General features: G+C 35.2%; 1 protein-coding gene across 1 annotated transcript in view; it reads left to right on the top strand.

The window, feature by feature from the left end:
• The window catches only part of LOC107550157 (disks large-associated protein 4-like), a 123,068-nt gene extending 114,906 nt beyond the window's left edge, over nt 1–8,162 (top strand). The window contains exons 10-12 of the mRNA XM_016231384.1: nt 1,914–2,005; nt 3,248–3,400; nt 6,818–8,162. Of these exons, the coding sequence (XP_016086870.1) occupies nt 1,914–2,005; nt 3,248–3,400; nt 6,818–7,036 (464 nt within the window). The 3' untranslated portion in view covers nt 7,037–8,162. The remainder of the gene's footprint in view (nt 1–1,913; nt 2,006–3,247; nt 3,401–6,817) is intronic.
• The last annotated feature ends 5,689 nt before the right edge of the window (nt 8,163–13,851 follow it).

Genomic DNA, 13,851 nt, shown 5'->3' with positions numbered 1-13,851 from the left:
TATATATATATATATATATATATATATATATATATTATTTAAATGTAATTTAAGCTCAGCTTAAATTAAATTTTTACTGTTTTAACCTTCTTTAGTTTTAATAGTATTAACAGTGTAACAATGGCTAAGTTCACACTGTCAGTTTTTGGGTTTGACAACCGCATTTTCTTTACAGGTGTGAGTCTTGAAATGTCCGGAGTCAAAAGTAACAATTTTTATATTATATTATATTAATTTAAACAATTATTATCAAACAGTTATATTCATTTAGTAACACAAATATATCTTAGTGTAGGCTATATCTTTTGAGTTTTATAATTCATCATCTTCTTGTCGATCCACCAGTTCACATTTACAACTGCATGTTTTCTGGCTTTGTTCTAAACCAGTGATCCTCAAATCTGGCTCGTGAGATCCACTTTCCTGCAGAGTTTAGCTCCAACACTAATCAAACAAACCTACCTGTGATTTTCTAATGATCCTGAAGACACTGATTAGCATGCTCAGGTGTGTTTGATTAGGGTTAGAGCTAAACTCTGCAGGAAAGTGGATCTCGCGAGCCAGATTTGAGGATCACTGGTCTAAACAAAGAGCAGAAGGGCTTATTGCAAAATGCAAATTCATTCTCTGCCAGCAGGTGGCGCTTTTCGCCAGGAATACAGCCGTTTCCCCCGTAACCACAGTAAACAAAGCAGCAGCACCTGACTTTGAAACTTGCAGCACTCATATTTAATCAATTAAATAGCCTTTTTAAGTGTAAGCTATATCTCATTATACATGTAAGTATACATTTACATGTATATTTAGTTTTTTTTTCACTGGAGCACCACCTGAGTCTTCTCCTCCCATTTCTCCCAGTGATCATTGTTTCCTTCCCGCAGTATTACCGGCACACATATCAATAGCATCACTGGGCTGTAGGTTGCCAAGTTGAGGGGACAAATGGGTTGAAATCTGTATGCGTCAATCGCGTGAGAAAGATGCGTTTCATACAAGACCTGGAATTTGTTGTCGTGATTATTCATATAATGAGGTTTGGCCCATACAAATTATGGGCGTTTAACCGGAAGCGAATGTAGCAAACATATAAAATACGCCCAGTGGGATTTTTTTGTAGAAAGACTAAAAATACGGGAAAATATTTAAACGGGATGAAAGTGGGATAGAATGGTAAAATATAGGAGAATCCCGGGAAAAACGGGAGGGTTGACCTGTATGGCTCTCTCTCGCACTGCATGACCTGTGTCCTGTTCCGTTCACACAGCGCCTGTGTTTTCCGAGAATGCGGTTGTGAGTCCTGAAAATGTACAGGTGTGAGTTCGGTTACAGAATGCGGTTGTTCCGCCCGTAAATAACTGAACTCTGTGTGAACGTAACAGTATTAAGGACTCAAAAACAGGACTGACAACCGTGTTCTGCTGCTGTGTGAACATGGCCAGTGTTTTCAGACTCGTGTAAATCTTAATTCTTTAAAAAAAAAAATTTTTTCCAGTGCCGTTAGGAGTGAAGAGAATGTGCAGGAAGCTGCTGTTAATTGCAGCAGGTTTATCAGGCCGTCCTCATGTCTTTAACTCCGATCTCAGGTCCATTCAGACGCCCGGCGGATCCATGAATAAGGGATGATATCGCGCTCGCTCTAAACGAGCGGCCTCATTAACCAGCTTTAATCAGGAACACCTCTCTGTTGTCTGCTCATTTTGGCTCCTGGAGCCGCTGATTAAAGTCATTAGGCTTGGACCCGGCATGAATGGAGAGAATGGAAATCAGTGGCAGCGTCTCTGATGACGATGATGATGGCGCATGAATGCTGATGTGTTTCTCTCTCCTGCACAAACGCAGTCAATCCGTGATGAGCTGCTCTTTGAGTTTATTGTATGGATATCAGTCTCACGTGTCTCTTTGTGGTCCTGTAGTGTTGGGGAAGGTCCGCAGTGCCGTCGGCAGTGCTCAGCTCTTAATGTCTAAGAAGTTCCAGCAGTTTCAGGGTCTCTGTCAGCAGAACCTGGTGAGTCTTTATAACATCACTTCACTTACAGGCTCAAACACAGTCAGGCTGATTTCATGTCCAGGGCGTATTTCACCCCAAAATCAAAAGGCAGTTCCAATCAATTACTGAATAATGTATAATAATTACATATGTATATTACTATAATAATCCATATGTAAGTAATAGAAAAATAAAAAAGTATATAATTATTTATCTTTTTATTATTATTATTAATATTAAATTTGTAGTTTTGTAAATATATTATATTAAGGAATTATTATAATGTAACCTTTATTCATTGAATTATTTTTTTTATTATTATTTGCAATTATATATTTAAAGATTAATTAACATGTTTGTGTATTTAAAATTATTAAATGTTAATAAAGTATATATTTTATTATTTAATGTTTATTTACATGCATTTGATATGTTTTTGTAATTATTATTAATTAATCTATAAATTTTTCTGCTGACAACTTAGGCTGCAGGATGAGTAGTATAAAAATAAAAAAGCATATTTTTCATATTTATTTTTCATTTATTCCTAATATACTTTGGGAATAAAGAATTATCATTATTTCATCTTTATTCATTTAATTGAAATTAATATGTAATTATATATTTTAAGATTAATGAAAATGTAATGAATTAATAATATTATACTAAAACTCTTAAGATAACCTATAGAAAGAAAAACACACATCTTAAGCGCGCAGAATAATGGAAGTGGACTTTTTTTTTGTAATTGCTTTGAACGATTACGAAATTGTGGCATGCGTAATTGTAATCACGATTAGAAGTTCGATTAATTGTGCAGCCCTATACCAGCCTATAATGACTTGGTTACACTCAAATCCTGTTGGATAAAATCTAGATCCGCCATACATGATTTCCTGTGAAATATTTTCATCACATTGCTGGTGTTCGGATCATCAGAAACTCTCTCAAATGAGGTTGAGGCAGCAGAATGCTGATGATCGGCGCCCTCTGCTGGCTCTCTGTCACAGCATTATTGTGCTGGATTCTCTGCTGTTTTGTCTTGTATTATTCTTGTTAGCTGTTTCCAATTGGAAACAAGATCATATTAAAAATGTGTTGACACAAAAAAAGATCCAGTGGACCTGAAGTGGACAGACTTTGATTCTCTTCCAGACGTTTTTTGTCTTGTTTTTAAGCATTTGGCAGATTCTTTTATCCACCGTGACTCAAAGTGCATTGAAGCTGTGTAGTTCATGTGTGATGTGTGTTTTCGGTCAGGATGCGAGCGCTCAGCCGCGGCCCACAGCGCAGGATCTGGCCGGGTTCTGGGATCTGCTGCAGCTCTCCATCGAGGACATCAGCATGAAGTTTGACGAGCTCCACCTCCTCAGGTCCAACGACTGGAAGATGTCTGAGACACAGGACAAAAAGGTCCAACTGACAAACCTTTCTAGCATCCTAACATGCAGGGCTTAAAGTTCTCCGGCACCGTGCCGGATCTCCGGAATGCAGCGTTTGGCTGCGTTAAAAAATAATCCTACATTTAAAAAAAAATCTTGTTGATTGATATCACTTTCGAGTCCATGAGTTCACCAACCAATGGTATGAGAGGAGCACAGCTTTCACTCTCAACCAAACTAACATTACTAGCCAATCAGAATGTTTTGCTCTTATAAACATGAGATGCACATAATAGTATCCAACTGCAGAGCCCTGATGAATGGAGAAGCGCGACAAAAAGCTACGAGGCGCAATGGTCAAAGATGTCCATCTAGCGCATATTTACATAGAATAACTAATTAAAAAGCAGCGGAGCTTTGTAAATAGTTCAGAGTAATCATGTGATCTCCACAAAAAATATGATTGCCTGTTCACACATGATCTCTTAACGGTAATTTACCAGTAAAGTCTGTATTGTGTGAAAGGGGCTAAACTCTTCCTCAGCATATGCTGTGAATTTGAATTGCTTAACATTCATCTGGGAAAACAGGGTGCATTATTATCTCACTAGATTTGTTACGTAAATCATTTATAAACCTTTGCCAACACAAGAGAATACACCAACCTATTTATAAATATGCCATTTATTGTACATCACGATTTCAAAATAAAAGTTTCTGAGTGTGCATGTGGCCAAATATTAAAATTAAATGGATTTAAACATCGTTAGTCACACTGTAAAGTGTAACATCACCAGGTCATTGGCGCCCTCTTCAGGTATTTGTTATAATACATAATGTACTTAAAGGGATAGTTCACCCCAAAATGAAAATGTGATGTTTATCTGCTTACCCCCAGGGCATCCAAGATGTAGGTGACTTTGTTTTTTCAGTAAAACACATATGATGATTTTTAACTTTAACCGTTGCAGTCTATCAGTCGTATAATGCATGGCAATGGTAACAAAATCTATGAGAGTAAAAAAAACATGCACAGACAAATCCAAATTAAACCCTGCGGCTCGTGACGACACATTGATGTCCTAAGACACGAAACGATCAGTTTGTGCCAGAAACTGAACAGTATTTATATCATTTTTTACCTCTAATACAGCACTATGTCCAACTGTCTTTAGGCGCGTGCAGGCATCCGGTGCGTGAGGTGTGTACGCGCTCAGTGAGAAACTGAACAGTATTTATATAATTTTTTACCTCTAATACAGCACTATGTCCAACTGTCTTTAGGCGCGTACAGGCATCCGGTGCGTGAGGTGTGTACGCGCTCTGCCGTAGTTTACGCAAGAGCCAGAAGGGATCTCTCGCTCGTATACGTCACTCATTGTTTAGACAGTGCACAGATGACTCAAATTAAATAAAACTAAAACTTAATAAAAAAACTTATATAGACATAATAAAAAAACTAATAAAATGACAACATAACTAAAACTCAAATAGATAACTAATACAAATCAAACTACATTAGTTTATCAGTAATCCTAAAAAAAATAACACTGAGCCAAACACACATGCTAAAATAACAACAACTTTCTGACACATAGTAAGAGATGGTTATAAAAACTGAAACAGAAGTGAAACAATTAATAGGAAATGCATGCTTTGCATGTGCTGCCCCCGTCCCCGGAAAAAAGTTCAGGCTCAGGATTTTTTTTGCTTTAACCCCTGTAACATGTCGCTTTGCTTGTATAGACAGTGTGAAAGTAGAATAAAAATACGGTTTGTGGATATTCTTCAGTTTTTAGATCTAAAACTTTGAAGCTCCATATTGGAGCTGTTCATCTGTAATAACGTCATGTGATGAAAATGAAGTGTCAGATACTACTTGTAAAAAAATATATAGTAGGCAGTATATAATGTATTTTGTGTTAATGTAGTAAATGGTACACTAGCACAATATATTAAAGTAAATAAATGGTAATGATGAAATAGTAATGTAATATTTATTTGATAAATGTTTTGTGTGTGTATACATTACTATTTAATCATTACCATTTATATACTTTAATATACACGCACATTTTATTATTTTATAAATTACTTAATATTAATTAATATTTATTTTGAGAAATGCATTTTATTTTTATTTTAGTTTTTTTTTTTAATATTGAATTTTAAGCTTACAATGTGTTTTACTTTTTTGGGGGTTTAAATAATATTTTATATTTTAGAAATGTAAAATGTAATTTGAATTTTAAGCTAACAATGTTTTTAAAAGTTTAAAAGGTAATATTAATGATAATATTAATACTTTTTGGGGGGTTTAAATAATATTTTATATTTTAGAAATGTAAAATGTAATTTGTTTTATAAATAATTTAATATTTAACTTAGTATGAATTTTATAAATGTGTTTAATATTATAAACTAGCATAGTGTATTTTAAAAGGTTAAAAGGTAATAATAATGATTAAATATTAGGGATGCACTGAAATTAAAATTCTAGGCTGAAACCGGAACCAAAAATTCTGGATGCACTCGGCTGAAAACCGAATGCTTTATATTATTTAATAAAAATAATACATAATTATTCAAAAGTAATTTTGTAAGACTTTGAAACTTAGCTCAATAATTGTAATGATACTGAATAAAAAAAAATACAAGCCAAAACAAATAACCATACTTTTATTGAAAGTCACACAACAAATTGGACAGAAAATATATTAATATTAAATATCAATATATTTTATCTTATTCAGTTCAATGCAACCAATCAGATTTAACAGATTTTAACATTTTTTTGATAATAAATAATGTAAAGTCCTTCAAAGCTATTATTATCAGAGCATGTGAGCAGAGCAGAGCGGGCAGCAGATCAGTGAACGAGACGGGAGTGCCATGTTACAGCACTGTTGCAAACAGATGCAAGTATTCTACATAGAAAAACAACAACGTAAATGTCATTTTCGACTGCTGAAATTTCGGTGCCTCCCTAATAAATATTATTTTTATAAATCTAATCATTTTAATGTTTAAAAATAATGTTAATTTAATATTTACTTGATGTTTTTTATGTTTTCTTATTTTAGAAATGTAATACTAGATTTTTATACATTATATTGTTTTTGTATTTTATTTTAAAAATAATTACATTAATTTTAATGTATTTTATAAATTCATTTTATATTTTATTGTTACTTAATATAATATATTAATAATGTATTTTAATAGTTAAAAATTCTTTCTTTTTTTATTTTATTTTATTTAATTAAAAATGATTAAATTATTAATATTTGATTATTTATTATTCATTTGTTTTAATCGTTAAAAATAATAACATCTTGAGTATTTGTTACAGATTTTATTTTATAAATGTATATTTATGTTTTTTATTTTACAAATGAGTGCAATATTGAACACAATCAGATTTTAATTGTTGAATGAATGTCTTCAGGAGGAGAAGAAGTCCGCTCACACACCAAAGAAGACCGTAAAGGTCAAAACCTCCGGAGGGAAGGAGAAAAGTAGCGACTCGGTGGCCGACAAGCAGCGTCAGGAGGCCAGAAAGCGGCTGATGGCGGCCAAGCGAGCGGTTTCTGAACGACAGAACTCTGCCACCGAGAGCGCCGAAAGCATTGAGATCTACGTCCCCGAGGCTCAGACGCGACTCTAATAAATAACAAACTCCTCACGAGCAGACGCTCTCTAGCGCTCACGGACACATGCAGCATCGTGTGGTGAACCGCCGAAAACAACGAGCAAAAAATACAAAATAGAAAGAGCAAAAAACTGAATTTGAACGCTAGCGTGTCACCGCTGCCACAGAAGAACCTCCCCTTGACATTCATCTCTATGGCTACTCTTGTAATAATTATAAAAGTGAATTATCTCATGGAAATATAATCAAGACTTCGTCTGAAAATTGTGCTAATATCTCTGATGAAAAGACCTTCGTTCAGATCTCAGACCCTTTACACGCGTCACATGACCCGCTTCACACGTCACATGACCCACGGACGCCCCTCCCACAGCATGCACTCAGGATCCCGCACGTGTGCACTTGTCTTTCATCAGCGCAGTCTTCCTGTTCTCACAAACCTTTCGATTTCCTTTTCCCACCAGTTTTTGGAGCACGATTGCGTGACTCTCTCACTTGAATGGAAATGTTTCGACGGTACTACGGATACTTGAAGCGAATCGCCGTAGGACGTGGTAGAATAGCACGGATTTTAGCACTCCACTAGTTTTGTTTGATTCACTCCCGTAAAGTTTAATGCAGAAACACTCATGCAGCTTGTTTTATTTGTCTCGTAAATGTGCACTGAGCACGTCAAGCCATCCATCTGTCAGTTTCTCGTTATTTAATAGGGTTAAAACATCACCACTCGGCTTTGTTTTTATGATGAATGTTTTAAAAATGTCAATGACAATGTCCAGATTTTTACTTGGGCCAACAGTCTGTTTGTTTTGTAATATTATTATTATTATTATTATTAATGTTGTTATAATTTTCAAGCTTTCGGTTGTGTTTTTGTTGTCCAGTCATTCCATGTGTTTCCGGATGATTTGGGATCGGTTCCAGCCGCGTGTGTGTGTGTGTGACCAATCAGAGCCCGTCATTTGTTATCGAAGATGTTTTTAATGATTATTTTCTGTCTGATATTAAAAATGTCCGTTACCCAGAACTTGCTGATTGGGAAAAATTGTTTCAGATTTCCACTCAAGGAGCCCAGAAGAGTCAGTATTGACACTAATGGTTTACTTCTAGTTAGCTGTGCATATTAAAAAGATTTGAACACGCTTCACAGTTATGATCCTGTAGAATCACTGCCGGTTTGTTCATGTGCCAATTTCAATGAAGCCAAAGGTGGAAAATGAAGTTTAAATGATGAATGTTCGTGCAGGAGATTAGATGCCACTTTCATTAACAAATCATTTATTTTTCAGAGTTTGTAATCCATTATAAGCATTAAAGGAATAGTTCAGCCCAAAATGGAAATTTGCTGGAAGTGTACTCTCCCTCAGGTCATCCAAGATTAGGGCTGGGTTTTGATACAAATTTCACGATTCGATTCTCATTCACAAGCTTGCGATTTGATTCGATTCAATATCAATTATTTTGGATGTATATCAGGTACAGTACATGCCAAATTTTCTCAAGGAAAAAAAATCTCCCAACTAATGCTGTAAAATATACATGAGAGTCAGTTGGTACTACATTACTATTTAACATTGAAGGTTAAAATTGACTGATTTGTTAAAATTACATTTGTTAAACATTTTAAATAATAAAGTTACAATTACATAATATTTCTACTTCAATTAGTTTTTTGGTTTTTTTAAATATAAACATAATGGTGGCTATAATAAAAACTTGATGCATTTATTCAAACATAAACATTGAAGAACAGTAAACTATAATGAATGTTATATGGTGCATGTATTTAGCAAAATGCCCCTCTCTGCAGTTTATTTTTCTATCTGACTAATGAGTTTATGGTCACCGAATATGTTTTTCTGAGGTAAATGTGACGTTACGTGACGCATTGTTTACAAGCTGTTATATATTGACGTCTTTGCGCGGCTGAAACACTGATTGTGCGATTACATGAGACAGGATACGGATTGTAGAATTGTACTCTTTCTTTTAACACCTTTGAATGTTTAGTCATGTTTATTTTGTGCTGAAACTGCATCTGTTGCTCTGAAGCACTCCAGCGATCTGTCACTCCACATTAAACAGCGCCAAAACGGCATTTATTGTTTGAATACTGCAATACTATGGACAGAATTTGAAATCTGAGACTTTGTTTCATATTAAAAGTACCGAAGCACAATGCTTATTGCGATATATTGGGTGGGAAGTACCCTTCAATGTTACATCCATTAACTGAAAACAGGCTAGAATAATCGATTCTTGGAATTTAAGAATCGATATAGTTCCGTAAAAATGAATCGAGTAATATCGAGATACCGATATTTTTTACCCAGCCCTATCCAAGACGTAGCTGAGTTTGTTTCTTCAGCAGATTTGGAGAAATGTAGCATTGCATCACTTGCTCACCAATGGATGCTATGCAGTGAATGGGTGCCGTCAGAATGAGAATCCAAACAGCTGATAAAAACATCACAATAATCCACAACACTCCAGTCACATCTTGAGAAGTGAAAAGCTGTCTGTTTTTTTTAAGAAACAAATCCATCAAGCTGTTTTTTAACTTCAAACTGTTGCCACTAATCCATAATGCGTTCTAAAAATCTATTCTGATGAAAAAACAAACTCATCCACATCTCGGATGGCCTGAGGGTGAGAACATTTGCAGCAAATGTTCATGTTTGCGTGAACTGTTCCTTTGCATGCATCAGACCTGAAGTTCATTCCGTCTGTATCAGACCTTGAAGATTCCTGCTGGCTCACAAGAATGTTTCAGAAGCTTGATTTTCACTGTATGTGTGGTGCATCAAGTTCAGACTTGCTTTAGTTTGGATTCAACATGTAGATGAGTCTCTGAACACGAGTCACATTGATCATCTCTTCCATTTGCTCATATGATGATGATGACTGAGGCATGAACGGAGTTCTTCATCCTGGACTCGCCCTGAACACACTACCTGTCGGGTTGAAGACCGCTTTTGCGGTTTAATATTTTCATGGTAACTGTGATGCACAACATGTAAAAGTCTGAGTTATGTAAGATTTTATGTTATTTTTTTCTCAATCGAGTTGATCAAAAGTGACTGACTGCATTTTATTATGTTTTATTACACGGCTCTGTGGAATACTTGATTCTGATTGGTCAATCGCGCCATCCAGCGGTATGTTATTCCCAGATAACAACCGGCAAATTGAATAACACACCGCTCATCCGTGCACTACGAGTTATATTGACCGGTACTACTTATATGCTTAACGAGTCACTCCGCTATCGTTGACTGTCTGGCGCCATCTTTTAACTGAAAACACTTAACCACCGCATGTCACAATGGAAGACTTCAGCATTAATTTCAACATATATGGTAAAAACAAATCTTTTTAGCCGTGTAATAAGTGGGATAATGTACATCCAGCCGGTTGTTATCTCAGAATAAACCCAGACAGGGTGATCCGGACCCCGACGCGAAGCATAATCACAAGATGGCGGAGTGACTCGTTAAGCATATAAGTAGTACTGGTCAAGATAACTCGTAGTACCCGGATGAACGGTGTGTTATTCAATTTGGCGGTTGTTATCTGGGAATAACATACCGCTGGATGGCGTGATTGACCAATCAGAATCAAGTATTCCACAGAGCCGTGTAATGATCTGAGATAACAACCGGCTGGATGTACATTATCCCTTACATAAACTATATTTCTTTTTTAAATAATTTGCTGGGTTTTTTTTTTGGAACTTTCATTTCATCAAAGAATCCTGAAAACAATGTTTAATTTTTCCACAAAAATATGAAGCAGCACAATTGTTTTCAACATTGATAATAATCAGAAATCGGCATATTAGAATGATTTCAGAAAGATTTGAATCATTAAAAAAAACAATTAATTATTCCAAACTTTTGAACAATTTTTGTTCTACAGCAGAAAACTTTATAGACGTTATTACATGCACTGATTTTCATCAATCCGAATGGATCTAATGCAACTTTACATTCTTAAAGTAATGTTTATATGTACCCTAAACTTTTGTTTGTTTCATTTACATTGTTTCGAACTAAATTTTGGTGCATGTTCACCAGAAAATAACTGCGAGCATAAGTGGCGTTTTCCCCCTTGTTCATATTTGTGACCCTGGAGCACAAAAGCAGTGTTAAGTCGCTGGGGTATATTTGTAGCAATAGCCAACAATACATTGTATGGGTCAAAATTATTGGGATTATTAAATCATTAGGATATTAAGTAAAGATCATGTTTCATGAAGATATTTTGTAAATTTCCTACCGTAAATATATTAAAACTTAATTTTTGATTAGTAATATGCATTGCTAAGAACTTCATTTGAACAACTTTAAAGATGATTTTCTCAATATTTAGATTTTTTTGCACCCTCAGATTCCAGATTTTCAAATAGTTGTATCTCGGCCAAATATTGTCCGATCCTAACAAACCATACATCAATGGAAAGCTTATTTATTCAGCTTTCAGGTGATGTATAAATCTCAATTTTGAAAAATTGAGCCTCATGACTGGTTTTGTGGTCCAGGGTCACATATTTTAAAATGAGTCTGAAATGCTTTTTTAGCAAAAATTTTGCAACTATTAAGTCTCCTCCACTGATCAGTTCGTAAAGTGTTAATAAAGTTACGAACCACAGTGCTGCGCAAGTGCGCAATGTTTTTTTTAATCTGATTGAGAACAAAGTTGAAATCAAATGTATGGCTAATTATTTTCTGTTTAACAGATTACATAGATCTGTACCACTGTTTGTAATCGGATCGAGCAATCCGACTGAGCCATCAATCTGATTATTAATGGATTATTAGATTGCATGTGAGCGAGGGGTCTGTTCATCCCTGCTGAAAAACCGTAGAAAGCCAAGTCTGCATTTTTTCTTTCTGCAGATTTGGGCCACTTATATATCAACTGTTGCCACAGGTTGATTCGCACAATCAAGTTACAAATCGTGCCACTCTTATGTTAAAATTTTGGTGGCAAAAGCCCAATTATTAATTAATTTCCCATTCAAGATTCAATTGTTGGCAGGAGATTAAAAAAATACCCAGAAAATGAAGAGGAATTGAAGAAATAATATTGAATAATTTCCAAATAATTACTGGAGCATAAACATTTTCTGCTCTTGATTTTAATGTAAATTCTGCATAAATTTAAAAACAGAGCAGAGTTGAACCATTCGCATTCCAGTTGTATATTGATTTCATGCCATTTTATTACAGATACGAATTTGATCAATTTTTAATACATTTCTGGCCCAATCCCAGCTCAGAATGCCCAGATTCGTCAAAGATTTCACACGATTGATTTGAGTAATGAAGTAGCACCTTATGTTTCTGTTTGTTTGATGAAAAGTGGTTTTCTCAATCATCCGGTCCCGGCGTGTGAACTCACATATTCAGCCAGTTTGTTCTCCTTCATCTTTGACGTGTTTTTCTGTTCTCGTGTTACCTGACCTGCTTTTCCAACAGATACTGATACTCAGCACAAATCTCTGCATGTCATAGCAATATCAGAGTCCTAAAGCCTTTCTGTTCCTGTGGAAGGATTGATTATTTGCTTCCGATTGAACATCAATGAACTCAAACCCATCAGATCTTAATAGGGCTACATTGGACTCAACACACTTACAGACTTTCAATGGACATCCCGCCTGCCTTTGTATATTTTTTTTATTTTATTTATTTCTATTTTTATTTGATTTGATTTGCTTTTCTTTCCTTTTGTCAACAGGTGATGCCTCAGATTTAATTGAAGGACGTTGTTGAACATATATATGTGCACCGTTGTGTCAGATGCTAATGGACACAAATCAAATGTATTTCACATTGTCATTGTTTTTATGCTAAATTTGGAGAGAAATATTCTCTGTTTCCGAGCTTGATGGTGAGGGCCTATACGGATGCTTTCATACAGGTCATCTTGTGTTTGTTCAACCATCAGCTTGTTTATTGCACTTTTGTTTGTGTTTATAGTGAATCACCAGTGTTAAATCAACTGCTTTAGTGATAAACGGCACTCTTATAGTTGTCATAGTTTTAAAATATTGACATGATGAATTTAATATAGATAAAAATATACATCTAATGAACTTTTTTTAATTAAATTTACTATTTAACAGTGTAGCTAAAATTACTGCGTGATTTCTCCCCTTTACAAAATGCGACACACTGGAAGTGATGTCATTTTGGACAAAGTGGTGGGAAGAGAAGTAAATAATTTCACTCTATTCTAATATTTTTTCACAAATCCAAAAAAAGTCCAATAAAGTGCATCCATCCATCATAAAAAGTGTCCCACACAACTCCGGGGGGTTATTAAAGGCCTCCTGAAGAGAATCGATGTGTTTTTTTTTTTATGATGGATTGTCGCAGTTTTATTGGACTTCTATTTGACTATTGAATCTCAACATCCATTCACAGCCATTATAAAGCTTGGAAGAGCCAGGATGTTTTTTTAATATAACTCCAATTGTATTCATCTGAAAGAAGAAAGTCATATAAACCTAGGATGTCTTAAGGGTGAGTAACTTTTGGGGGTAATTTTCATTTTGTGGTGAACTATCCCTTTAAGGCAAACCTCAAGTTTGCAAAACAAGTCTAACGATGCGGTACGCAGGGAAGAAAGACCAGATGCCCTTTTTTGAATGGATGTCAATGGAGCAGAGGCTTCACTACGCTGAATAAATGTATTTTTGTGGGAAATTAGCATATTGCTTAATCAATTGTTTTGACCCAGCGGTTGGGGTGTTTTGACCCAGCGGTTGGGTTGTTTTGACCCAGCGGTTGGGTTGTTTTGACCCAGCGGTTGGGTTGTTTTGA

This window comes from Sinocyclocheilus grahami, unplaced genomic scaffold, assembly GCF_001515645.1.
Source record: "Sinocyclocheilus grahami isolate Dianchi unplaced genomic scaffold, SAMN03320097.WGS_v1.1 scaffold389.1, whole genome shotgun sequence".
NCBI classification, from domain to species: domain Eukaryota; kingdom Metazoa; phylum Chordata; class Actinopteri; order Cypriniformes; family Cyprinidae; genus Sinocyclocheilus; species Sinocyclocheilus grahami.
This window is presented reverse-complemented; position numbering and strand designations above follow the sequence as displayed.